Source organism: Oncorhynchus kisutch, linkage group LG15 (assembly GCF_002021735.2).
Source record: "Oncorhynchus kisutch isolate 150728-3 linkage group LG15, Okis_V2, whole genome shotgun sequence".
Classification (NCBI taxonomy): Eukaryota; Metazoa; Chordata; class Actinopteri; order Salmoniformes; family Salmonidae; genus Oncorhynchus; species Oncorhynchus kisutch.
Window position 1 is genome coordinate 66,982,354 of NC_034188.2, and position 27,133 is coordinate 67,009,486.

At 43.1% G+C, this 27,133-nt stretch overlaps 2 protein-coding genes across 17 annotated transcripts in view; both read right to left on the reverse strand.

The window, feature by feature from the left end:
- The window catches only part of LOC109906088 (zinc finger and BTB domain-containing protein 16-A-like), a 28,673-nt gene extending 10,409 nt beyond the window's left edge, over window positions 1-18,264 (reverse strand). The window contains exons 1-4 of the mRNA XM_020503750.2: window positions 18,151-18,264; window positions 14,033-15,314; window positions 9,818-9,918; window positions 7,041-7,127 (exon numbers count right to left, since the gene is read on the reverse strand). Of these exons, the coding sequence (XP_020359339.1) occupies window positions 7,041-7,127; window positions 9,818-9,918; window positions 14,033-15,237 (1,393 nt within the window). The 5' untranslated portion in view covers window positions 15,238-15,314; window positions 18,151-18,264. The remainder of the gene's footprint in view (window positions 1-7,040; window positions 7,128-9,817; window positions 9,919-14,032; window positions 15,315-18,150) is intronic.
- A 630-nt stretch (window positions 18,265-18,894) lies between these two features.
- ncam1b (neural cell adhesion molecule 1b) overlaps window positions 18,895-27,133 on the reverse strand; it is a 106,583-nt gene continuing 98,344 nt past the window's right edge. For 10 of the 16 annotated variants that reach the window (XM_031790883.1, XM_031790882.1, XM_031790878.1 and 7 more), the window contains 4 exons: window positions 25,082-25,274; window positions 24,484-24,600; window positions 22,141-23,508; window positions 18,895-21,345 (listed from right to left, as the gene is read on the reverse strand). In XM_031790883.1, the coding sequence (XP_031646743.1) occupies window positions 21,237-21,345; window positions 22,141-23,508; window positions 24,484-24,600; window positions 25,082-25,274 (1,787 nt within the window). In that variant the 3' untranslated portion in view covers window positions 18,895-21,236. The other 6 variants (XM_031790884.1, XM_031790886.1, XM_031790888.1 and 3 more) reach the window with 2 other exon arrangements.

A 27,133-nucleotide genomic window follows, 5' to 3' on the forward strand; every position in this document is an offset into this window, starting at 1 on the left:
GTGAAAGAGTTGTAAGTACTATGTCACACTCTTCAAAGAGCATGTTTATTGGATTAAGTCAGATTCACTGAAAGGAGCTATAACTGATTGGCTCAACATGAAGGTGCTATGAGTAAAACTCCTAGTATGGCTCGCCTGAGCATGTTCACTCACTAGCTGCCCCTGTGACCCAGTTACACATATACACTATGTACATTACACTGAGCAATGAGCACCAGACCTGCAGGGGGAAAACCAAGTGCCTTCCCTATGAGCTCAATATGTTGGAAATATGTCTTTGTGTTTAAAAAAGACATTGAAAAGACATAGGAAAGATGTTTTACAACCAATTTTGCTCACTTAGTTCAGACTGGGTCCCCGTAGGCTAAATGTTATGACAGGCCTAAAGACAGAGCGTTGGGCTTGTAACTGGAAGGTTGCAAGTTCAAATCCCCGAGCTGACAAGGTACAAATCTGTCGTTCTGCCCCTGAACAGGCAGTTAACCCACTGTTCCTAGGCCGTCATTGAAAATAAGAATTTGTTCTTAACTGACTTGCCTAGTTAAATAAAGGTAAAATAAAAAAATACAGGACCTCAGATGATTCCAAGTAGGCCAGCCACTGGTCAGCAGACTGCTAATCTACCAGAGAGAGGAACAACCAGCTCAATAATTAATGCAACAAGAGATACGTTGCTGGTGTTTAACCACCATTCCATCTTCCATGGCCCATTTCATTGAGGTCACCTGCTATCTCCAACCTATAGTTTGGATTCAAACATTTTTTGCATATTTTCCCAATAGCATTCACCAGACAGAGTAGAGGCCAGCACTAGGCAGTGTGTACTGTGTACACAACCCAAAATAGCTAGAGGCCAGCAAAATAGACTGGGGTGTAAGTAGAGTACAGTATGACTCAGTAGATGAAGATCTGTACCACTGATTAGCTATTCTAAGTGGAATAAGGGGTATACATTTCAACCGATTGCATATTCATTATTGTGAAAGCAGCTTGCACAATAATTATTGCGCAATTAGATGAGGTCTATTTCATTATGCACTGAGGCAGTATTGAATAAACAATAATGTGTGATGGAGTAGAATGTGTTCTCTGTATAATAGGGGTTATGTGCAGTGGCGACCTGTCACTCAGGGCAGGTGGGGCAGAGACAATTTTTTTTGTTAAAAAAGTATATATATATATACTTGTATACATATACAAATTGGGGGGGCTTGCCTGTTTTGCATGTTATTTTGGCATTAATACGTGTCACATATCAGTTTGCAAACAATGTAAAAAATATATATATAATTGAGTTAACAAAGCCCCATAGAAACATGGTCTCTTTTTTGTTTTCTTGAGTAAGGCAGCTCCAAATACAGGTGTTTCAGCCTAGCTCAGTGCTTTCTGTGGTGGTGGGGCGGGCCAGCAGAAAATAGGAGCATTGCGCCGTAATTGGCTCAGTGTTCTGTCACTCATGGGGACCTTACTCAATCCCAGGCTTAAGTCCTTAGAAAGGGTAGACATCCAACATTTCAGCCCTTTGGGTGCTGCAATAAAGCTATATTACAAGTGCTCTTCCAAGAAGGCTCAAGTTCATTGGCCAAGTCAAATCACGTTATATGTACAGTAGCTTTGATTGGACTTACTTTCACAATCTTAGCTAGCAGTCATCATCATGAATCAAGTCTACTGGCAAATCCTTTTTATTCCTTGTCATATGAAGAGAAATAATGAAGAGAAAATATAGATAAAACGTATCAGTGATCATTGGCCATTGGACATAAACATATCACAAAAGTTTGGAGATTGCAAATTCAACAATGAGTGGTTTGGAAGGAATCAGTGACAGTGGCTAACTGCAAGCATTGCAACTGGGAAGTCAGGAATGAGCTCAAACTGGGAAAATATGTTTTGAACGGTCATTCAACTCAGAATTGTAAATCTGTCATCTTTCTCTTTAATGACAAAATTTGCCCTGGAAGAACCACCTCGCCACTTTCCTGTTCAAGCACAGCACAACAACGTGAATCCAAAAATGTACTGTACGCTGCTGCATAAATTATGTAATATGCCAGGGAGATATGTATACTGTAGCCAAGAAGGTAATACTAAGTGTACAGTGCCTTGCAAAAGTATTCATCCCCCTTGGTGTTTTACCTATTTTGGATTTTTATTTGGATTTCATGTAATGGACATACACAAATTAGTCCAAATTGGTGAAATGAAAAAAACAACTTGTTTATAAAAAAAGATTAAAATAAAAAACTGAAAAGTGATGTGTGCATATGTATTTACTCCCTTTGCAATGCCCCTGAATAAGATCTGGTGCAACCAATTACCTTCAGAAGTCACATAATTAGTTAAATAAAGTCCACCTGTGTGCAATCTAAGTGTCACATGATCTGTCACATGATCTCAGTATATATGCACCTGTTCTGAAAGGCCCCAGAGTCTGCAACACCTCTAAGCAATGGGCACCACCAAGCAAGCGGCACCATGAAGACAAAGGAGCTCTCCAAACAGGTCAGGGACAAAGTTGTGGAAAAGAACAGATTAGGGTTGGGTTATAAAAAAATATCAGAAACTTTGAACATCCCACAGAGCACTATTAAATCCATTATAAAAAAATTGAAAGAATATAGCACCACAACAAATCTACCAAGAGAGGGTCGCCCACCAAAACTCACGGACCAGGCAAGGAGGGCATTAATGAGAGAGGCAACAATGAGACTAAAGATAACCCTGAAGGAGCTGCAACGCTCCACAGCGGAGATTTGAGTATCTGTCCATAGGACCACTTTAAGCCATAAAAAAGCCATTGCTTAAAGAAAAAAATAAGCAAACACGTTTGGTGTTCAGCAAATATCATGTGGGAGACTCCCCCAAACATATGGAAGAAGGTATTCTGGTCAGATGAGACTAACATGTAGCTTTTTAGCCATAAAATAAAATGCTATGTCTGGTGCAAACCCAACACCTCTCATCACCCCGAGAACACCATCCACACAGTGAAGCATGGTGGTGGCAGCATCGGGATGTTTTTCATTGGCAGGGACTGGGAATCTGGTCAGAATTGAAGGAATGATGGATGGAGCTAAATACAGGGACATTCTTGAGGGAAACCTGTCTCAGTCTTCCAGAGATTTGAGACTGGGATGAAGGTTCACCTTCCAGTAGGACAATGACCCCAAGCATACTGCTAAAGCAACACTAGAGTGGTTTAAGGGGAAACATTTAAATGTCTTGGAATGGCCTAGTCAAATCCCAATCCAATTGAGAATCTGTGTTATGACTTAAAGATTGCTGTACACCAGCGGAACCCATCTAACATGAAGGAGCTGGAAAAGTTTTGCCTTGAAGAATGGGAAAAAGTCCCAGTGGCTGGATGTGCCAAGATTATAGAGACATACTCCAAGAGACTTGCAGCTGTAATTGCTGCAACAGGGGGCTCTACAAAGTACTGACTTTTGGGGGGGGGGGGGGGGGGGGGGGGATAGATACGCATGCTCAAGTTTTCCGTTTTTTTTTGTCTTATTTCTTGTTTGTTTAACAAATGCATCTTCAAAGTGGAAGGCATGTTGTGTAAATCAAATGATACAAACCCCCCAAAAATCTATTTTAATTTCAGGTTGTAAGGCAATAAAATAGGAAAAATGCCAAGTGGGTGAATACCTAGTAGCTCATGTGCTTCACCCTAATAATTTAGTCTATTTTCACCAAGGCGGTATTGTAAACACATCGTTCCTGGCCGGTGTGTGCTTGTTTACTAACTTTTTTTGTACAGCTTTAACAGTGCTACTGATAGTAGTGGTGGTGCTTGGCTTGCATGTGCAAATTCAGCACACACAACATTCTATAATAGAATTGTGTTATTTGACGTGTAAAATTTTAAAAAAGCTTATTTAATGGGTCAAATGGTGTTTGTTATATGACGTGTATCTTTTTTGACACCCAAAGACCCAAACGGCGTTCAATGTGCCTCACCCTAATAATTTGGTCTATTTTCTCCTCTTAATTTCGCCTACTGTTCTAACTTGGTGGTGCACATGTAGCCTATAACCAGTTTTAGAGAAATGTAATCATTGAATATTGTAAGAGCTTTCACTGTCTGTTTATTTGCCCCCTTTATTTATCCTACAGTTCTGACTTGTGTACAGGGAGAACACTGTAAGAATGGCCCATGTTCTGAATTCTGTCGCTCTACATTTCAAAAGTGCTGAACAAATAGTTATATTGACTACGTCCGTCGTCGCTCACTCAATAATGTCTTAATTGACATTACAGATTGCCTCTTATCTGCTTGTTGTCCCCTTATGCCATAGTTTGTACATCTCATTTGTCAGTAGAAACCACATTTGTTTAAACAAGTAAGCCATATCAGCAGTTTTTTTTTAAAGCAGTGCATTATGCTGAATTAACTGTTTCTCTGACAGATAAGGCTCCGCTGAAAGCCAGGTTTAGCAGTGGTATTGTGTTGGGACTGCTATAGGGACCCTAACAGTTTGTGGGCACTGTTTGTCACAGTTATAGTGCAATTAATGTATTGTTTAGTGTTGTGTTGTGTTGTGTTGTGTAGTGGCTTTGCTGGCATGCATCCCACATTTGTTTTTTTGCCCCACCAAGATTTCCATGTTAAAATCGCCACTGGTTATGTGTACTGTAGACATTCAGCAGAGGAAGTGTTAACGTGTAGTTTAAGGGCAGCTGTTTGTAAGAACACACAAAGACAGCACTCTTAGGGCCTTCTCCTGCAGGCATTTTGGCAGAATGGCTAGCCACTATCTTCTGCACCATATCCAGTCCATTTCTATGCTCTATGATTTGCTCAAATTCCTGGGTTTTTCCAAAACTGCTCAAACAAGATGACACCACATAGAACTTTGCTAACATGGTCTGATGAAATAAAGTCATTGTTGGGTGAGAGGTTTTGAGACGGTTCCATTATTTTATTTTGGGCACTCACAAGTAGGTCAGAGGCAGAGCGAACGGAGACTGTGACAGAGAGGGCTGTGGTGGGGACTGAGTAAACAGCAGCACATGATGTTGTTTTCCTGGGAGTCCTTGCATCCAATGCCACCAACCCTCGCAACCAATGCCCTCAGGAACTCCCCCTTAACCAGCCCCTTCCACACGGTCTCACCCCCTTCCCATAACGCCAACCCACGGCCACTCGCCTCTGACATTCACATTGCCAAACACACTCTCACTCACTGGAAATAAGCTAGGTTCTGCATTGCAGTCCCTGTAGTGTGATCGATATGAGAGCCAACAAGGTCTTTGTCAAGTAGGGGTGTCTTCCTTCTTGAGGAGGCTGGATCAGTAAACTAAAGGGCTACAGCTGCTAAGGTCTGACCTGTGATAATGTGCCAAGAGGAAACTTGTTTGGCTTACTGGCATACTGTCACATGGCGATATACAAAACCATGGTAACAAGATTCATTCAGCCAATGATCTCAAAGGTTATAAACCTAGGATGTGTTGAAAGTATAATCAAAAGAGGACCATAGCGCTCTCCCAAAAGTTTGGTTGGTCTGTAAAACCCATGAATCCTTCTTCAGTGTATAGGTTACACACTGAAGAAGGTAAATAAGCAGAAATGTCAGAATATAAAAATATATATATATATATTTGAAGAAATAAGCTTTATGCAACATCTTTTTGAGTGCAGAAGTTGAAAGTATAAAAACACTTGAAGGATTATAATGTACAGTGAATGCATATTCTAAAAGAGAATGCCCACTGGAACTGAATTCCCTAAAACCACCAAACAGCTCAAATAAATCATACTATTCCAGTCAGAGCACAGCCTGTGAGTACAAAGTAGCATTAAGAGGGTCATGTGTCACACCAGACCAAGCTGAGATGATGACAAAATGAGTGAGTAATGCCCTCCTGTACCCTGTACTAGATACGCTGCCAGGCCAACGACTGAGCCCTGGATGTTTACAACCTGAGGGCGAGGAGGCAGAAACTCGTTAACACCCCGCCATGTCTCCAGGTATTAACTATTCATACTGTGTGTGGCACCTGGAGTTACAGCTACATCCCAATGCTTCGGAGCAGGTTATCAGCTTTCTCTGACAGTAGCAGCAAAGCTGTGGATTCAGACACTCAGCGTGGATCGACTGTAGGGTTAGTTTAAGATCATTAAATGTAGAGTTTGATTTAGATACTATAATGATTAGGATTCAGGCACTGGGAGAGGGTCTGAATATTTGGAATATATACAGGCAGCTTTGACTTCAACTTCACTTGTATAACTTTAATACGAGATACTCAGTCAGCTGATTAGAGGAGCGTCTAGCTATTTAGAACCATTGTGTTTCAGAATAGTTCACAGGCACTGATGTCCATTATCTTCTGAGCTGGAGAGGATAAATACTCAGAGTCTATCACCATGAGATCATTCCCAAACAAAATGTGTTGATTCAAGTTGTTGATGTGAGTCTGAGCAATAGAGTAAATACCCTCTCAGCTCCTCACGCACATAGCCTAGATGCATGGCATATCTATGACAATATCATGTACTTGCAGTGTGGCCTAGGCGTGCCTGGTGTGTCAGGCTTGCCAGCCCTGTGGTAAATAGGCACGCACCCAGAGGGATGCCAGGAGATATAAGTGGGTGATATCTGATAGGGCCTTCCCGTCCTCGCTGATCAATTATGGAGCAACATGACAGGGACAGTTTAACCCTGCCAGCACAATGACAAGAATGTTAAACCCCATAGCCATATATTTATTAAACGTGTTTTGAATGAGCAGCAGGAGAGACAGAATACATTACAAATACGGACCTCAAACAGTATCCTGTCAATTGTAGCCTGCTTGTATAAGGGCGGTGAATGAGTGTCTGTGAGTCATTGGGTACCTGCACGTTTTCATCCGTGAGCTATGTTTGTCTGTGGGTGTTACCTGTGTGTGTGTGTGTGTGTGTGTGTGTGTGTGTGTGTGTGTGTGTGTGTGTGTGTGTGTGTGTGTGTGTGTGTGTGTGTGTGTGTGTGTGTGTGTGTGTGTGTGTGTGTGTGTGTGTGTGTGTGTGTGTGTGTGTAAGACAGTACCTGTGTGTGTCTGTCTGTGGGCCTCCAGAGCATCTTCAGCAGAGAATGTAGCTCCACACTGATCACACACCAGGGCCTCAGCTCCAGCTGCAGGGGGAAATCACAGTCATGTGTCATCATCAAACGCTCAACATTTGGTGTACATTATTTTGTGAGATGTAAACATTCAAGTATACAGTATGAGAAAACAGCCAGCAACTTGTACAAAATTATTTGAATCATGCTGTAGAGGGTGCAACTGAATTTGAATGTATGGTTATGGCAATCAATCAACATCTGAATCTCAGATGGCTATGCACTTTTATTTCAGAATCAAACCACATTTTTTTATAGGTGAGAAAGCTGTTGGATTAAAATCCATATCAAACCTTTAGCCAATGCAATGCTCTATTTAAAAGTCCCTAAGTACCCATTCTCTTCTGTAAACACTTTTGGTTGTTTACAGTTACATAAGGAGTCACACACAGTACAAAAGAACAAAACCCAGTGGAAAAAACACAACTCTGGCCAAACAAAGGCACCAGACAGTGTTCCGTGGCCTCTCTCTTCCACAGTGAGGAGCTTAGCTGAAGAGTTGTATTTACCCTGTTATCATGCTCTGAACAGTGTGCAGCCTGTCTACCTGAGTTGCCACAAAAGGACTGGGTGTTCTGTGCACAGCAGATGCTCTGCTCTGAGCCCGCAGCATAGGCCTTTATCAGAAACCCTCCAGAGTCAACACTCCCTCGCCATATCCCTCAGTAACACACAGCACCCTACTCACCTTTAGAATGCCCTTGTCTGTTCCTATGAAGAGATCAGAGGAGACAAGGGCAATGACACCACTCAGCTATAGGAGATGCCAGTTGCTCTGACAAATAGTGATACTGCACACAGTGGGTGAGTACATGCACACACACACACACACACACACACACACACACACACACACACACACACACACACACACACACACACACACACACACACACACACACACACACACACACACACACACACACACACACACACACAGAATATACACTCCCAGCTGTTTGGATGTGGGCTGGCTCTCGGTGAGATGTAAATCGGTTTCAGATCCATACTGGCCCAGGGCTTATTCACTGATCTATTTTCTGCTCAGCTGGCTTTAAATGAAGTTAAAATGACTCATTAAAACGCCCACAAGCTTTGGAAACTGGGAGCGCTACAGCCTAAATGTAGTCCTCTTTCAACTCTCCCCACCTCCCTGTACAGCTGCACTAGTCCCAGTGCTGTAGCTAGCTACAACCACCTCATCCACAGATTTCACCTCATTTCAGATCCTTGAACATTTTTGTGAAAACAAAACATTTCAGCATACTATGTAGCCTTTACCTAGATGTATTGTGATGTACTGCAGGGCTGTCCTTGGCTGTGTTATGTTCTATGATAGTGTGTCCAGTTTGTTATGTTCTGTGACAGTGTGTCCAATGTGTTACGTTCTGTGACAGTGTGTCCAGTGTGTTATGTTGTGCTGTTGGGAGATTGTGTGTGATTAGGGAAGAAGAGAACATTGTCTTGTGCCGTCAAAGGCATGGAGTGTGCTCTCATCCATAAACCATCAAACTGTCTCCAGACGCGGCTGCAATAGCCCTCCATCAAAACACTTTGTCTGGCATACCAAAATACGAGCCAGCATCGAGCTGAATACCAAATCAGCCCATTAGAGCTGTGGAGCACTGGCTCCTTAGCAACCAACAGAGGATCTAAAGGCTGCTATGGGCTATACGGCAACACACAATGACAATGAAATAAGATCAAACTCTCTTTCTTTGTACAATACAGAGGCTATATATTTTGTGTGTGAATACAAACCAGATGAAAGAAGGTTTCAGAAATCTATTTTGTAATGAAAGATCAAAGTATCTAAATGATGTGTAACAGGCCTATATAACACACACTATAGCCAGTATGTCTCATCAGGTCATACCGATGCAGACAGGATGAGCAAAGGAGAGTAGCCGTTAGCCAACTAGTAGAATGTGTCTAGACCTGATGCAGCTATTGTATTCCCATCACGGAGTTCCAAACATGGAATTTCAAACTCATCATTAAATCTACACCTGGATTTAAAATATGTCTACTGTGAGGAGGTCAGGTAGTTTATGAGCACTGTTTGGAGAAAGGGAACCTCTCATCTGTCAGCCGTCTGTCATCTCCTAACACTTTTACAGATATCAGAGGAGAGGAAAGCCAGGGAGGTATAGCATTCCTTGTGTCTATTCTTCCTAACATCAGAGTGGAGTTTCTGTTTATATTTTAGTTTCATTTTTAGCCCCTCTCTCCGCCTTCTCCCCTCCCCTTCTCCTGCTCTATTTTGGATAAAGTGGCTGGGAGAGCAGTCAGGTCTGATTAAGTCGCAGTTTGGGTACAGTGTGTTCCTGGACACACATCTGCGAGCGAGCCATCACACACGCTTCGGAACACTGGCAGAACACCCAGGCCTGCCGGCAGCTGATGATGTCATCACTCAGAGGGACAGAGCTGGCGAGGAGCCAGACAGACTCTCCGAAAACACACACACACAGACAGATACAACAGAGAGAAGACAAAGAGAAGACAGAGACCCTGAAGAACTGACACATACAGACAGGCGACAGACAGGAAGAAGCCTCTTTCCTTTAACACATATCTCATGTTCCTCACTCTTCAAATACACGTGTGGCATCATGAACAGGTGCATGTGAAAACAGTACAGTCCTGTTATGGGTGTAAATGGAATGTACTCTATTATTGGCATTACATGGCAGCGTTACCTGAGTGAGAGAGCATGTGCATCCTGAGCCGTACACTGTCCATGAAGTGTTTGCCACAAAACTCACAGCCGTGTTCCTTCTCTCCTTCACTGTGCAGCTTCCTGTGGGGAGAAAGGACTGGGATGAACCAATGACTGAGGTCACACAAATAGCCGACATTGGGCTCTAAAACGTTTTGGTGCTTTTCTCTGAAGTGTTTTCAAAAGGCAGAGGCATCATTGTCCTTGTAGAGAAAAGCATGTTTCATTCCATCATGAAAGCAACCCTCTCTTTGTACTGCTGCATCATTAGAGTTGAGAGGTCTCTAAGAGTTGTGAGTCACACAGTATCACACTGTACGAATGCAAAAGGAGAACAGACAATAGGAATTTCAGGGATCATTTTAGAAAGCACAATACAAATAAACGTGCTGACACCCACGTAGACACACACAGACAAAAACACAAACACCCACGTACACATACAGACAAAAACACAAACACCCACGTACACATACAGACAAAAACACAAACACCCACGTACACATACACATAGACACAGACAAAAACACAAACACCCACGTGCAAAAAACACAAACACCCACATACACATACAGACCCAGACAAAAACACAAACACCCACATACACATACAGACAAAAACACAGACACACACATATACACATGCAAACTAGACAGGCAATCCTCTCATAACAAGTACAAAAAAAGGACTCGCCGCTCTGCCTGCAGCAAACCCCATCATATCATATCACACACGTTCAGTCATGCGAGGCATCATCTGCACTATTATCCTAATATTCCCCTCTGCAGCACAATGTCCAGACAGCAGTCCTCTAGACAGTTATAAACAGACCACAGTCAAAGGACAGATAATCTAATATATAGTACCAATAAAATATTATGTCAACAAAACTCTCTTCAATTAAATCAAGAACACCCACACACATCAAAATAGAAAACAGAAAAGAGGATTTTCAACAGAAAACTAGAGAGATTCACTATAAACCAGACACCTCATACAATTCCTAGCTTTCTCCTTTAGATAATTCACTTAATCAAAGCCTGAAGTTAAAAGTTCTGAAAAGGTGTGCTATGCCTTAACAAACTCTCTCCCTGTTCTCTCCACTCAGAAATGTCAATGTGACTGAGGTGGATGATGCTCAGTGACCTGTCTCCTGACATGGACTAGCTTCATTACAACACCAGCAGTCACCAGAAGGACTGACTCCTCCAACCTTCAAACCCTCTGCCTATATCCATGACTGAGCATTGGCTAGCTAACACACTGCTGGATGTTCTGTGTCATCAGGCTCTTTCAAAACCCGGAGTGGTACAGGCCTGAAATGCCGTCTGTGTGGGAGGAGAAAGGGTAGAGGTTGGTGCTCTGATACTGATGATGGCTTGATTGATTGATTTAGTTATGGGACCTGTGCACCTTTCTGTAGACCTGTGGACCCCCCCCCCCTTTAAACCAACCAACCTCTAGTTTAAACCCACCAACCTCTTTAAACCAACCAACCAACCAACCTCTAGTGTAAACCCATCAACCTCTAGTCTAAACTCACCAACCTCTTTAAACTCACCAACCTCTTTAAACTCACCAACCTTTATTCTAAACCCATCAACCTCTAGTCTAAACCCATCAACCTCTTTAAACCCACCAACCTCTTTAAACCCACCAACCTCTTTAAACCCACCAACCTCTTTAAACTCACCAACCTTTAGTTTAAACCCACCAACCTCTAGTTTAAACCTACCAACCTATTTAAATCCACAACCTCTGGTCTAAACCCAACAACCTCAATAAACGCACCAACCTCTAGTTTACACCCACCAACCTCTAGTCTAAACCCACCAACCTCTAGTCTAAACCCACCAACCTCTTTAAACCCACCAACCTCTTTAAACCCACCAACCTCTTTAAACCCACCAATCTCTTTAAATCCACCAACATCTAGTTTAAACCCACCAACATCTAGTTTAAACCCACCAAACAATTTAAACCCACCAACCTCTATTCTAAACCCATCAACCTGTAGTCTAAACCCACCAACCTCCAGTTTAAACCCACCAACCTCTAGTCTAAACGCACTAACCTCTAGTCTAAACCCACCAACCTCTTTAAACCCACCAAACTCTTTAAACCCACCAACTTCTAGTCTAAAATCACCAACCTCTTTAAATACACCAACCTATTTAAACTGACCAACCTATAGTCTAACCCACCAACATCTTTAAACCCACCAACCTCTTTAAATACACCAACCTCTTTAACCCACCAACCTCTAGTCTAAAATCACCATCCTCTTTAACCCACCAACCTCTAGTCTAAAATCACCATCCTCTTTAAATACACCAACCTCTTTAAATACACCAACCTATTTAAACTAACCAACCTATAGTCTAACCCACCAACCTCTAGTCTAAAATCACCAACCTCTTTAAATACACCAACCTATTTAAACTGACCAACATATAGTCTAACCCACCAACATCTTTAAACCCACCAACCTATTTAAATACACCAGCCTCCTAAACCCACCAACCTCTAGTCTAAACCCACCAACCTCTTTAACCCAACAACCTCTAGTCGAAACACACTAACCTCTAGTCTAAACACACTAACCTCTAGTCTAAACACACTAACCTCTAGTCTAACCTCTAGTCTAACCTCTAACCTCTAGTCTAAAATCACCAACCTCTTTAAACTGATCAACCTATAGTCTAACGCACCAACATCTTTAAACCCACCAACCTATTTAAATCCACCAACCTCTTCAAACCCACCAACCTCTAGTCTAAAATCCCCAACCTCTTTAGACCCACTAATCTATAGTCTAACCCACCAAACTCTTAAAACCCACCAACCTCTTTAAATACACCATCCTCTTTAAATACACCAACCTCTTTAAATCCACCAACCTCTAGTCTAAAATCACCATCCTCTTTAAACCAACCAACCTCTAGTTTAAACCCACCAAGCTCTAGTTTAAACCCACCCATCTCTAGTTGTCACGTCCTGACCTTAGTTCCTTGTTTATGTCTCTGTTTAAGTTTGGTCATGGCGTGAGTTGGGGTAGGCATTCTATGTTTTGTATTTCTGTGTTTGGCCTGGTATGGTTCCCAATCAGAGGCAGCTGTCGACCGTTGTCTCTGATTGAGAACCATACTTAGGCAGCCTGTTTTCCCCACTATGGGTTGTGGGTAGTTGTTTTCTGTACCTGTGTTTTCCATACAGAACTGTTTCTGGTTTTAATTTATTTCTCTTGTATTTTGTATTCTGTGTTCAGTTTATTAAATATATTATGGACACTTACCACGCTGCGCATTGGTCCGATATTTCATACTCCTCGTCAGAGGAAGAAGAAAACCGTTACACTAGTCCAGACTCACAAACCTATTTAAACCCTCAGCCACTGGTTAAACCATCAACCAGTGGCGTCTACCTTCACATGCTGAGAAGCCTTTAGATCTCTGTACAGGCAAGCTACTCTCCTTCCTCCCTCCTCACTAATGCAAAGGAATGCATACCAAATGCACTCAGAGACAGTTTTAAGTACGAGGCACATCTAATAAAAAATAATCTTACAGAATTGCGAAAATGTTTGCAACTTTGTAAACAGCTTCATTATGCCACATCATGTCTGCTAAGCTACCAACAAAGACCTATTTCATACCTCTTATGAAATCCTTCTATTCAAGGCACAAGAGCAGGTGTCTTTTTAAACATATTTAACATATTTAATATCATTGCTCCCAGCTCTTTCCTTTGAAGTCTTTTAATGTGTTAAAAGTTCATTAAGACCAAAAAAACCCGGCAACCTTTAAATTAGAAGTTGTACACTACAATTTATCTCTTCCTTCACATCCTAACAAAACAATTAACCATTTAGCATGGCGACTCCAGACTCACCACACACACACATACACACTCCGCATCCCTCCGTCTGTCTCTCACAGACCTCCTAGTGTATAGTGACCAGACAGAACACTTTGTGGGTGAAGGGGTGACATAAGCGAATTGCAATTTACTTTGATTACCAACATTTACTAAATTATCACAACATTATGATAATTTGCATTCTGCTAAAATAAATGCTGTTTCACTCTCCAACAAAATACCTCCTTCAATAATACCTAGATATCCATTATACCTGTATACCCCTAGAGATATAACAGTGAGTGGTGTATGCAGTCAGCTAAACTCTGTGCTCTACCTGTGTTGCTCCATGACCTCTCTGTCGTGCAGCTGGAGACCACAGTCCCCACTGCTCTGAGTCTGACTCTGGCCCTCCCGCCTCATCCCTGCTGCAAACTGTCCCAGCCTGCTGAGGATCTCCCTGTGCAGCAGGCCCTGGTTCAGGAGCCCCCCATAGGCCCTCAGGTCCAGGGACATGGCCAGGGAAGGGGCCACCGACATGGGCATAGGCAGCCCCACCTCCCCTATGTGGTTGGAGGGCATGGAGGAGTAGAGGGAGGCCAGGTGTTTCTCAGCCAGCCCAGGGAAACTGTCCAGAGGAGAGTTGTTCCCCACTATGCCCCCCTCCTCTTGGCCCGAGTGCTGCTCTCTAGCAGATGTGATGACACTGCCTCTTTGGGGGGTCCCCGGGCCCTCTTCTCTTGGCTGGTCCGACTCACAGCCCCCCTCCCCTCCGCTGTTGGACCGGCCATTGGCTTCATCCACCTGCATGTTATTGTCCTCTGTCTTTATCCTCTTAGCCAGAGGCAAGAAGGGCTCCTGGGCTCCATTGAGGCTGTACTGCAGTGGAGACTGACCCAGGCCCTCCAGACTAACCCCTCCATCTTGTGTTGGGCTGGCTACAGGGAGCCCCATAGGTAGTCCCCCTGGCCCAGAGGGACTCCTGTCAGTCATGTGGTACAGTGCCAGGTGGTGCAGGGCGGTGGGATTGATGCCACCCTCCTGCATTGCATGCTTCTTGGAGATTAGCATGTTCCTCCAGTGCCTTGCCCTGCTTTGTTCACTCTCTCCAGACCCGTGGTTCCTCCCACTCAGACTCAGGTGGTCCTGCTTCTCCTCTGACTGGATGGTCTCCAGGACCTTGAGGCACTGCTCCTCCAGGTACTCGATCTCCAGGATCTCAGCGGCGTACAGCAGGTCATCCAGGTCCTCGGCCGTGGCCTGCAGGGAGGCCGTGTAGGCATACTCCAGGATCTGCTGGAAGGTCTTGGGGGAGAGGAAATCGAGTGCGTAGCGCAGGCTGCTGCGGTGGAATAAAATCTCAAACATCTTGCTGGTGCAGGCCAGGACGGTGCGGTGGGCCGGGAACTCCTGGCCATCCACCGTGATGATTACGTCACACAGCGTTCCCGACAGACGCATATGATTGGCCCTGTGCAGGAGCGTGGCGGGGAGGGTGGGGTTGTGGAGCTGGAGAACACCCATCTTAGTTAGATGATCCATACAGCCTCGGACCCTCTCTGAGCCCACGCATGAGGTGTGTTCTATCCCACCTGCTTTCCTTCAGTGTGTCTATAAGTCTAGATAGAGGAGAAACCACATTAAATATTACATCTCAGACCATGAAGAATGGTCTGGTTGATTGCCATGGTGTTTGTATAAACATTAGAATTATGTTGTCAATATCTTGCATGTTCAACAATTGTAGAGGGAAAAGTAATAATACTTTAGCACTGGATGACCAAATGTCAGGGGCTAAAATGTTGATATTGCATAGTAATATGTCACTATAAGGAAATACACTGGATGCAAACACAGGGGATTTATAGGCTCCCCAAATCCAGCAATGCCCCATGAGGTCTGTTTGAGACTGGTTACGTATGCCTACATGCCATAGGCTGCAAGCAGACAGAGCCATGCACTATTACATGTGCTGTAAATGTATTATGCCTCGATCACACCGACAGCTTAATTGCGCAAAATAGTATGCAAAAGTTAAACATTCACCTTCTGCTACCATTTCTGTCGAAAGTATGCACCAAACAGAATGCACTGCAACTGCCTCTGCAACGTAATGCTGTAAGGTAAACGCAACGTTCCATTGGAAATGAATGTACTCTGGTGTTCCCGAAATGCAAACCCTGTCGGTGTGATCGAGAAATTAGCACTGCTGGCTGATATACAGTACCAGTCCAAAGTTTGGACACACCTACTCATTCAAGGGTTTGTCTATATTTTTACTATTTTCTACATTGTAGAATAATAGTGAAGACATCAAAACTATGAAATAACACATATGGAATCATGTAGTAACCAAAAAAGTGTTAAACAAATCTAAATATATATTTATTTTAGATTCTTTAAAGTAGCCACCCTTTGCCTTAATTACAGCTTTGCACACTATTGGCATTCTCTCAACCAGCTTCACGAGGAATGCTTTTTCAACAGTCTTGAAGGAGTTCCCACTTGTTGGTTGCTTTTCCTTCACTCTGCGGTCCAACTCATTCCAAACCATCTCAAATGGGTTGAGGTCAGGTGATTGTGGAGGCCAGGTCATCTGATGCAGCACTCCGTCACTCTCCTTCTTGGACAAAAAGCCCTTACACAGCTTGGAGGTGTTTTTTGGGTCATTGTCCTGTTGAAAAACAAATGATAGTCCCACTAAGCGCAAACCAGCAGAATGCTGTGGTAGCCATGCTGGTTAATTGTGCCTTGAATTCTAATTAAATCACAGACAGTGTCACCAGCAAAGCACCTCCACACCATCACACCTCCTTCTCCATATTTCATGGTGGGAACCACACATGTGGAGATCATCCGTTCACCTACTCTGCGTCTCACAAAGACACGGTGGTTGGAAACAAAATTTTGACTCATCAGACCAAAGACCAAAATGTTGACATCAGACCACCAGTCTAATGTCCATTGCTCGTGTTTCTTGGCCAAATCAAGTCTCTTCTTCTTATTGGTGTCCTTTAATAGTGGTTTCTTTGCAGCAATTCAACCATGAAGGTCTGATTCATGCAGTCTCCTCTGAACAGTTGATGTTGAGATGTGTCTGTTACTTGAACTCTGTGAAGCATTTATTTTGGCTGCAATCTGAGTTGCAGTTATTTCTAATGAACTTATCCTCTGCGGCAGATGTAACTCTGGGTCTTCCTTTCCTGTGGCGGTCCTCAGAGAGCCAGTTTCATCATAGCGCTTGATAGTTTTTGCAACTACACTTGAAGACACTTTCAAAGTTTTGGACATTTTCCAGATTGACTGACCTTCATGTCTTAAAGTACTGGTGTTTCTCTTTTCTTATTTGTGCTGTTCTTGACCTAATATTAACTTGGTCTTTTACCAAATAGGGCTATGTTCTGTATACCACCCCGACCTTGTCACAACACAACTGATTGGCTCAAATACATTAAAGAAAGAAATTCAACAAATTAACTTTTAACAAGGCACACATGTTAGTTGGAATGCATTCTGTGTAACTATCTTATGAAGCTGGTTGAGAGAATGCCAAGAGTTTGCAAAGCTGTCATCAAGGCAAAAGGTGGCTACTTTGAAGAATGTCAAGTATAAAATCTATTTTGATTTGTTTAACACTGTTTATGTTACTACATGATTCCATGTGTTATTTCATAGTTTTGATGTCTTCACTATTATTCTACAATGTAGAAAATAGTAAAAATAAAGTAAAGCCCTTGAATGAGTAGGTGTGTCCAAACTTTTGACTGGTACTGTGTATCGAGATATGGTATCATTTTGCGCAGACACTGTCGGTGTGACCAAGGCGTATTGTTTTTAGGGGTGGCCACTCTTAAACCAATATAGCTCATATAAATAAATGCTACAACAAATAGTTACATGATTATTGGTTATATTTTCTGACCTTCAGTGACCACTGACCCATATCCACTTGATGGGTAATGCTGAAACTCAGCCTGGGTAGTTCAGCAACAGAGCGCATCAGGTGCAAACTGAGCTTTGATGGAATCACGAATTCCTACCCCAAAACACCAGCATTTAAAATGATATAGTTACTAAATCTCTAAACATGAAATAATTCACTATCGCCATAATGTTAAACTGTATAGGAACAACATATAGCCTGGGCGCACCGCACATCACGGCTCAGTCACGTCTCTCTCTGTCTGATCGTACCGCGAGCATACTAAGCAGTCAAGTTTTTAAATCCCTGTTACACTAACTGCGGAGAAACTTTAGGCTCAATAACATTTTCGGAAATGCGAACACGTATACAATAACACAAAGGGAATGCCATTTAGTAAATATGTCAACTAATAATTTAACATTGTCCATGAATTGCAAATAGGTTGAATAATAGCTATTTCAGAAAGTATTTTCGAATCACCTGTGCAATGGCAGTATTCTTGCAATATTTTTCACTATAATTCCCCTTACCTTAGTGGCCTGTTATGTCCTCACTGAGCCGATTGATTGCTTTATCATTCAGGCAACATAATGGCAAGGCAATTCACAGAACCCGCTCCAAACTCATCCACACTCCAAGTAGGCAAATCATCACCCAGGCGACGTCACAGCTTTGAATGATTGTTCTCTGTTCCCGGTTCTATCAAGGCTGGAAAGAGAGACATCTACAGGGCAACAGTCCTCACAACCTAGGTTTTGGGCAGGGTGAATAAAAGTCAGTATTCTTTAGATCCAGATGCAATTGAAACCAATTAGTTCAATTAACCATTATTAATCACTTACTGAAATAGTATACATTCAGATTTAAAAAATACTGGTAGATCTGCCTGGGTGATATGGATCTGACCGTGGCTCATTACAATTCTATTAGTCACTCTAGTCTAGAGAGAGGAGCAACAGGAGTCACTAACTCAGGGACTCTGGGAATACAGCAAAAGCAACACATTATTATACTCTGTTACCACCTAACATTCTCCCATTTCTTCACCTAATCTAGAATGTAATAATTTAATACCTTCATCAAGGAGTCATATTACTTTATCATCAAGGACATTGATATAATCTGGCAAAAAAATACTACACTTGTAAATTGTCATTTCATGCCACCTAGTGCTCACACTTGTATACTATATCCACAAACAAGATGGGGGAATAGGGCAGACTAATATAATGAGATAAAACAAGGATTTGCCATGAAAACAATGGTAAACAGCGTGAGGTTCCAAAACCTTGTTTTATTTTGTAAACGGGTTAGTATTCAGACTGTACACCGCTGAGAGCAGAACGGTCCACTGGGTTTGACCCAATAAGAACAAGAGGCTCCAGAGACAAGGGACAGGGTGGGAGGATGACAACAGCAGAGGGTTGTAATTGTACAGGTTCTGGCATGACTGTTCTATGCCACTGAAATACTGAGGGGAATGATTGTTTACATGAAAGTGGCAGTACAACATATTAACATTTTGGAGTGTTGTTTTCTTCTGTTGTCAGATTACCAACCTGCCCTCTGTCTCTGGCATTATAAAGTCAACAGGCAACAAGCTCATGATGCCTGCTATTGTACAAAAACAAAATCAATTCAAAGACAACATTACAGAACACTTGAACAACAACTGGGGACTAAAATAAAGCGTTTTATAGGCCCGAACAGACCTCATTCTGATAACTCCCTCTCATAACTCACATTGCCTAAATAAATATAGGTATGTCTATTTGGGTTTCTGTTACACATATTTTATAAAGTACAGTTTGAATTCATCATGCCAAAAAACTCAACATATCTCCCCAGGCTGTGTTACAGGCCACAGTAGACCGTTGTGTGACGGGGAGAGATCAACAACTGTATATATACTGTATGTGTCACAATGACCATATTAAGTCATTTGCTGTACTGTTTTCATAGATACCATTTTAAAAAGAATATATAGGTAAACCTTTCATGACAAAGCTATGTAGATATTATTGAAAGTGACGACAAGACAATCCACTGACACAGTCACAGTGCACAAGCTCGCAGTCAGGAGTGGAAAAGAAACCTTTCCATTTAGAGAGTACAAAAAGGCTTTTAAAGATTTTTGCTTCAAAAACACGATGTTAAACAATAAAAGTCAGGCATTTGATTTGTTTTCTTGTGAATATGATAAGATACTCATCATAGTTGATGTTAAAACATGGAAGTGGTGAAGCTTGGGGCATGATGAGACATTCACTTAGATGACTTAAAGTTCTTCTCTACAACCTTTCTCTGTGAGAACCCCTGGATCTGTTGCACTCTGTTCTATCTTGTGTTCCATTGTGAATAACGGTACAATATTAGCTGCTCAATACGCACTTCTCCATTTAGCACAATATAGTATTCATTTTATGAACCCCCAGGTACAGTGAGTTGAAGACATCTCATATGATAACTCCTGATACGCGGTTTCTCTGAAACCAGAGCATTCCCAGCACTGTGGTCTGCTACAGGTCAGTCTCCATCAATTAACTTCTGTTTGAAACATGAAAACAATCTGTATGATAACCCACCCTAATACAGACATAAAGAGTAAAACAGTCAAATGTTTCAAACAAAACATTAAGAACCATTTGCAAATCAGACATGCAAACAAACTATTCGATGAGACTAGCCCTCAAACATTTGAACAATGTAACATGGAAATAATAAAGTAATGTCTATATAGTCAATATCTTCATATATATATATATTATACATTGAGTGTACAACACATTAGAAACACCTGCTCTTTCCATGACAGACCGACCAGGTGAATCCTGGTGAAGGCTATTATTGACGTCATCTGTTAAATCCACTTCAATCAGTGTAGATGAAGGTGAAGAGACAGGTTAAAGAAGGATTTTTAAGTCTTGAGACTATTGAATCATGGATTGTGTATGTGTGCTATTCGGAGGGTGACTGCGGAGGACAAAATATTTAAGTGCATTTGAATGGGGTATGGTAGAATTTACCAGGCACACTGATTTGAGTGTGTCAAGAACTGCAACGCTGCTGGGTTTTTCACACTCAACAGCTTCCCGTGTGTATTAAGAATGGTACACCACCCAAAGGACATCCAGCCAACTTGACACAACCGTAAGAAGCATTGGAGTCAACATGGGCCAGCATCCCTGTGGAATTCTTTCGACACCTTGTAGAGTCCATGCCCCGAAGAACTGAGGCTGTTCTGATGGCAAAGGGGGGTGCAACTCAATATTAGAAAGGTGTTCCTAATGTTTTGTGCACTCAGTGTTATGTTCCTGAATAATCCATTGTTTATCTGCAACCGCAATGAAAAAAATGATAACTCTGAGAAATGTTGTTTCCTATACCACTTGAGATCACTCAAATTGTGTTCTTTAGTGTTCAATGGGTGTAGCAAAACAAATCACACGTGACAATATTTGACTTTTGCACAATCAGATTGTGCTCTAATGGACTCTATTGCACAGACGCATGTTGTTGTTCTGAAACTGCAGAAAGGGCACTGGAAAGAAAAACTGCTGCAGACTGTAATGAGTGTTGCTGCCGCCTCCATCTTGGGTGGGTTGAGGCTGCCCAATCATGCCTTGCTGTCGCTTGTCTGTGTGACATCGTTGTGTTCTGTGGTCACCTCTGACTGAGCTGTCTTCACCTCCTCCACTTTACTCTTCTCATCTCCAAATATCTTCCTGCAATGGAGAGAATATTACAAATGAACAGTCATTACAGTCTACCTGCAATGTAATAGAGACAACAACAGCTGCGTTCAAACAAACAACACCCCAAATACACATTTACATTCTAGCAGACGCTTATGCAGAGAGACTTACAGGATACATTAGGGTTAAGTGCCTTGCTCAAGGGCACATCAACAGATTGTTCACCTAGTCGGCTCAGGGATTCAAACCAGCGACCTTTCGGTTACGGGCCCAACTCTCTTAACGCTACTTTTCCAATATATTTTTGGACAATAGCCATAGGTAGTAATTGTTAGACGATTGATACCAGCACAAGTAATATAATTACAGAGCACCTCTGAGTCAAAGCGATAGAGCAGTACTAAGGACCACATAATAACCAAATGATCATCTGTTGCAGTGTCTGGGTGAGTGAAAGGCCAGATCTAGTCTTTGGCCCTTTCCCCAGCCTAAGAGCAGTAATAATGTCCGGCACTGTCATTACAACACTGCTACTGCACAACCTCCACAACACACTCTACAAGGAGTACCATACTACTACACAGCACTGTACACTCCACATGATGCTACCTACACACAACCACTACCATGGCAATGACTACAGCACTTCTGTCACCATTACACAAGTCTCATTAATTAACAATTATCACCACTGTTACCACAATTGACTACTACAATTTCACTTCACAGGACAAATGGAAGGTTGGTGACTGAGCGATAATAGAATAGAAGTTAAACGGGCACACAAAAACATTGACACGTATAAACCTCTAGAGGGAGCCATACTCGTTGTTGAGTGGAGCAGCCTTGGCCAGACTGTCTAACTCCTCCAGAGCAGGAGGGCCTGAGGCCTGGAGGTCTGCCCCGAACCCGTCTCCGTTAGCCTGGAAGGAGGAGGAGGAAGGGACAGGGGCAGGGGAGGGAGTGGGACTACTCTGAAACCCAGTGGACCCTGCTGGGGGCAGGGAGGGGCTCTTAGTCGCCACCCCATTGGTCAACTCAAACTCTATCTCTGGGGCTTGGGGCTCTGTGATGATGGGTATGTGGGGGGTCAGGGTTGGTGTTGGGGTGTCGTAGGTAGTAGAGGCAGGTGTGATAGTGACCGTGGGGGCAGCAGGTGTGGCAAAGCTCGGAGCAGTGGGAGCATTAGGGGCAGGTGTGGGGGCACTTGTGGGAGCAGGAGTGGGAATGAGAATGTCTGGGAAAACAAGGGCAGATTTGGTTGTGTCCTCATGAACGATAGCAGCAGTTACATCAGCATTGAAGGCAGTAGCAGGAGCACTAGGGACAGATGTGGGAGTGGTAGTGGGGTCTATATTAGGGACATATGTGGGAGTGGTAGTGCGGTTGATATTAGGGACAGATGTGGGAGTGGTAGTGGGGTCTATATTAGGGACAGATGTGGGAGTGGTAGTGGGGTCTATATTAGGGGCAGGAGTGTGAGTGTCTTTGGTAGTAGAGTCAGGTTTGTCAGGGTCAGGGACTGGTGTACTAGAGCCCAGGACAGTAGGGGTACCAGGGACAGGGGTAACAGTGCTGGTGGCAGTAGGTGCAGGTTTATCAGTGGAGGTGTCAGAGGCTGGGAAAGTGAACGCCATAGGAGCAGGAGTGGGAGCAGCTTTCCTCGTGTTTTGGATAGGAGAGGCAGTGGAGGGGGCAAGAGAGGGACTGTCTGGGGCAGATTTCCTGGAGGCCACAGTGGTGGAGTGGGTAGGTGTGGGGCTCTTGGGAGTGGGAGGAGAAGGAGCAGGTCTGTTAGAGTTTCGACGCCTAGGTGGTATTGGAATAGGGGACTTTTTAAGAGATTTATGGCAATCTGTGGCACTAACAGCAGTTTCAGACATTTTGTCCTCTGCTCTAGGAGAGCTGTCTTCTAGAAGGTCTAACAGGGGGGTTGCTGTGATGTCAGAGGTGGAGATGAGGGGGGCTGGGGGGGCTGTGTTGGACTCTGAGGTGGGTGCCGGGGCGGGGGCAGCGGCAGGCAGGGGGTCAGTAACGGGGGTAGACAGGGGGTCAGTAGAGGGAGCAGACAGGCTACAGGTGAGTGCGGTGCTCTCGCTAGAGGGGCTGTCCTGGGCGGGGTCATAGATTGTGTTGGCTGTGTCAGAGATGGTGGCTACAGATGAGAGGGTGTCCAGAGCCAGGGCAGCCAGCCTGGGAGAGAGAGCAGGGAGAGAGCAGAGACACACACACTAGACACTGAGGTGACTGGGACCCGATGTGGGGACTGGGGAGAAGGGGTGGACATGAGGAGCAGGCAGGACGTTAGGGTTAGGGGAGGCATGCAGTTAGATATCACACACACAGAGCAGCCAACATCAACTAGAGAGAAAGGACACACCAGGGGATTCCATGCAGTGAGGCACATCAAATAACAAAGGACACTGTCCATGCACAGACTAACATGGAAAACATATAGGGTCTAATGAACTGAAAACACAGAGGTCTTTCTAAAGGAAAGGATCACTACACACAACCACCTGAAGGGTTGAATAGTACCAGACACTCATCTCATGTGACTTCAGTGTTTAATGTCTCAGTTTTTAGACTGGTTTCATCAAGTTCACCATATACAGGAGGACAAAAGCACAGTGGATCTATCCACGTCGTCTTTGACTGGTAGCGATTCAACCATGATATCGAAAAGCTAAATCTCCTGAGAAATTTCCTGAGAAAAATGTATTATGGCAGCAAAACCCTTTCACCCCCCCCCCCCCCCCCCCCAAAACAACCACAGAGGAAACAACAACACACACAGGGTTTTCACACTGCATGTTGTTAGACCAGGGTTAAAACTAGCCTAGGGTTAGCTAACCCTCCTTTTACTCAATCATTTGTTAACCCTGGGCTAAGTGCAGTGTGAATGTGACTATAGAAACATTTCAACAAAAAGCATAAACACATGAGCACACGACGGTGCACTATGCTTATAGGAATCACAGACATATGTATAAACCAACTGCCTATGCTCACAAAGTCATAAACATTCATTACAATGTAGTCAAAATTGTGCAAGAATATTGTGATTTTTATAAGAGTGAACTATTATTTAGCCTAACAGTTATATATGTGTGTGTGTGTATGTGCGCACACGTGTGTATGTGTGTCTGTATGTCAAGCTTTACTCACTCTGGCTCTGTAAGGGGTGTGGTCTCATTGGGTTCTGTGGGTCCTCCTGCATTGTGATTGGCTGTGCACTCATCCTCTGTCCTCACTTCCACTATAGGCTCTTTGGACTCATCCTTTCTGTGGACCAAAGAGGATTCTGGGATGATTACATGGACACCATGACACAGAACTACTGCATAATGAGGACGACACAATTAGAAAACTCTTAGACAAAGGTCATTACGGACCCAAAGTTCAGCAAATTAAAACTGTGAAATTGCATCTGATTGAAGTGTGCAGACTCCTTTTTCAGCTTACTGCATCCCAAATGCACCTTACTCCCTATTTTATTTTTATTTTTTACATTTATTTAACTCGGCAAGTCAGTTAAGAACAAATTCTTATTTTCAATGACGGCCTAGGAACGGTGGGTTAACTGCCTGTTCAGGGGCAGAACGACAGGTTTTTACCTTGTCGGCTCAGGGATTCAATCTTGCAACCTTTCGGTTACTAGTCCAACGCTCTAACCACAAGGCTACCTTCCGCCCCTACGGGCCCTGGTCCAAAGAAGTGCACTATATAGAGAACAGGGTGCCATATTGAGACAATAGACACTCACATGAATGCAGCCTTGCCCTGTTCTAGGTTGTGTCCCTTGGCCCCGCTGCCTGGCTTGCCACACAGACACATGATGAGGCCACACTTGTTTGTGAAGTAGCAGGTGATGTCCACAGCCAGGAGCAGCAGGACGAAGGCCAAGATGAGGATCCCTGCCATGATGCCCGTGGAGAGGGCAGACTCCCCGTCTATATCTACAGTACAGACACAGCATGACTCACTAGGAACATATAGCACCACAGTTAGACAGCTGAATACATGTGGACATACTGTTAGAATATGGAAATATCTCTTGTTTTCTACATAATGGTTTCATAAAACACAGACAACTCACCTGTCATGCACAGTTTCATAGTTTCAAGATATCACAGCATCTAATCGAATGTTTTGTAGATGTTAATTGCATACTGGTACCTTGACGTGCTCAAATTGGGAGATCAATGTCTCCCTGACAAGGCTCAACAGGCATCACATGTGACTTGTACCTTGTCTTTGGAACAGTAAAGGCATCTATCTAAATCACCTGCCCTCTAATAAATGCAAACCCATTAAGATGCAATAAATCAACTTTATTTGATATTAGTCATAACCAAAAACACCTGAAGAAAATACATAATATGTGCTTCAAGAGATCTTTTGTAAACAACCATTTACTAGCTAGTCACTACCCCACACAACACATGATCTCTAGCATTATCTGTCTAGTTTCCATTCTAAAGAAAGCAACCTGAACGTCAGCTCTCTGGAAAGTCTGCTTCATTTACAAAAAAATACTATTAACAATTCAATAATGACCTCAGGGTCTATTTATGATGCAGTTGTGGAACAAAATAATCACAACTTCATTTGATTAAAAAATCAATTGCTAGTTTTCAATGACATTTGTAGTTGTTCAGGAATCAATAACCAACAATCAACTGCTGCAGTTCCCAACTGCTTCAAAACCACTTATATGTATGTACACAATGTGTCATAAAAACAACAATATTAATATTAGCATATATAATTTGGTTATTTGTTAATTAAATGACTATACTTTTGTCCATGTAAAAATGAATGTTATTACAAATCTTTACAGTACATACAATGTATTGAAAAAAGAACACACAACCTTTACGTAAAGTGTCTGGTACTCACCACCATTCACTCAGTACTCTACCACAGTATTCAAAATAGCATTACCACTCATTCAATACCCTAGTGCTCATTAATGTCAACTGGAGTGCTACTACTAGCTGTGCTATGTTGCTGAGCGGAGTGGGACTGTACTGAGCTGTAAGAGACAGCTGATACCAGCCTAGTCCCATATATGTTTGTCCTGTTTAGCCAACTCCTATGGTTGTCGTCAGCGACCATAGGAATTGGCTATACAGCACAAACAGATCTGGAACCAAGCTAAGCTGATACCACTGCCTTTGGTTTAGTTCAGCCAATCGGGCTGGTTTGTTCTGTCGTTACTCCCCCACCCACTGAGAGACATGTCTGTCTAGGCATCTATCCAGAGAGACAGCCAGCCAGGGCAGAGAAAGGCTAGCTTTCTTTCTTCCATGTGTGTGTGTGAGAGAGAGAGACCAGCATCGCCTCAAGTAACTAGCTATGAGAGCAGCAAAACAGCTACGATGGACATGACGAGGGAGATCAGAGTGTATGTCACAGACGAACAGCCCTGAGTCGCTGCTCAAACCAAATATAGTCAAAACCAACCGAAAGAAGCGACACAGATTCAGAAAAGACGAATACGTAATGAGGAAAATGTTCATGTAGTGAAGTCCACCAGTTTCCAAAACCAGGCAAGAGTGCAGAGACATAGGGAGAGATAAAGAGACAAGGGAAGAGAGAGGGGGAAGGGGAGGGAAATGAAGAGAGGGAAACGGAGTGGAAATGGACAGAAGGGCGAGAAAATGGGACGAGGGAGGAGAGGAGAGAAGAGAAAATGTCAAGTTTGAAAACAAAACTGAATCAAGAAAAAAATTTAAGTTAAAGAAGTAGTTTTAAACTGACAAGCAGTTAAATCTGGAATCCGCAAACAATAACATTGTGGCACCCCGCCTCT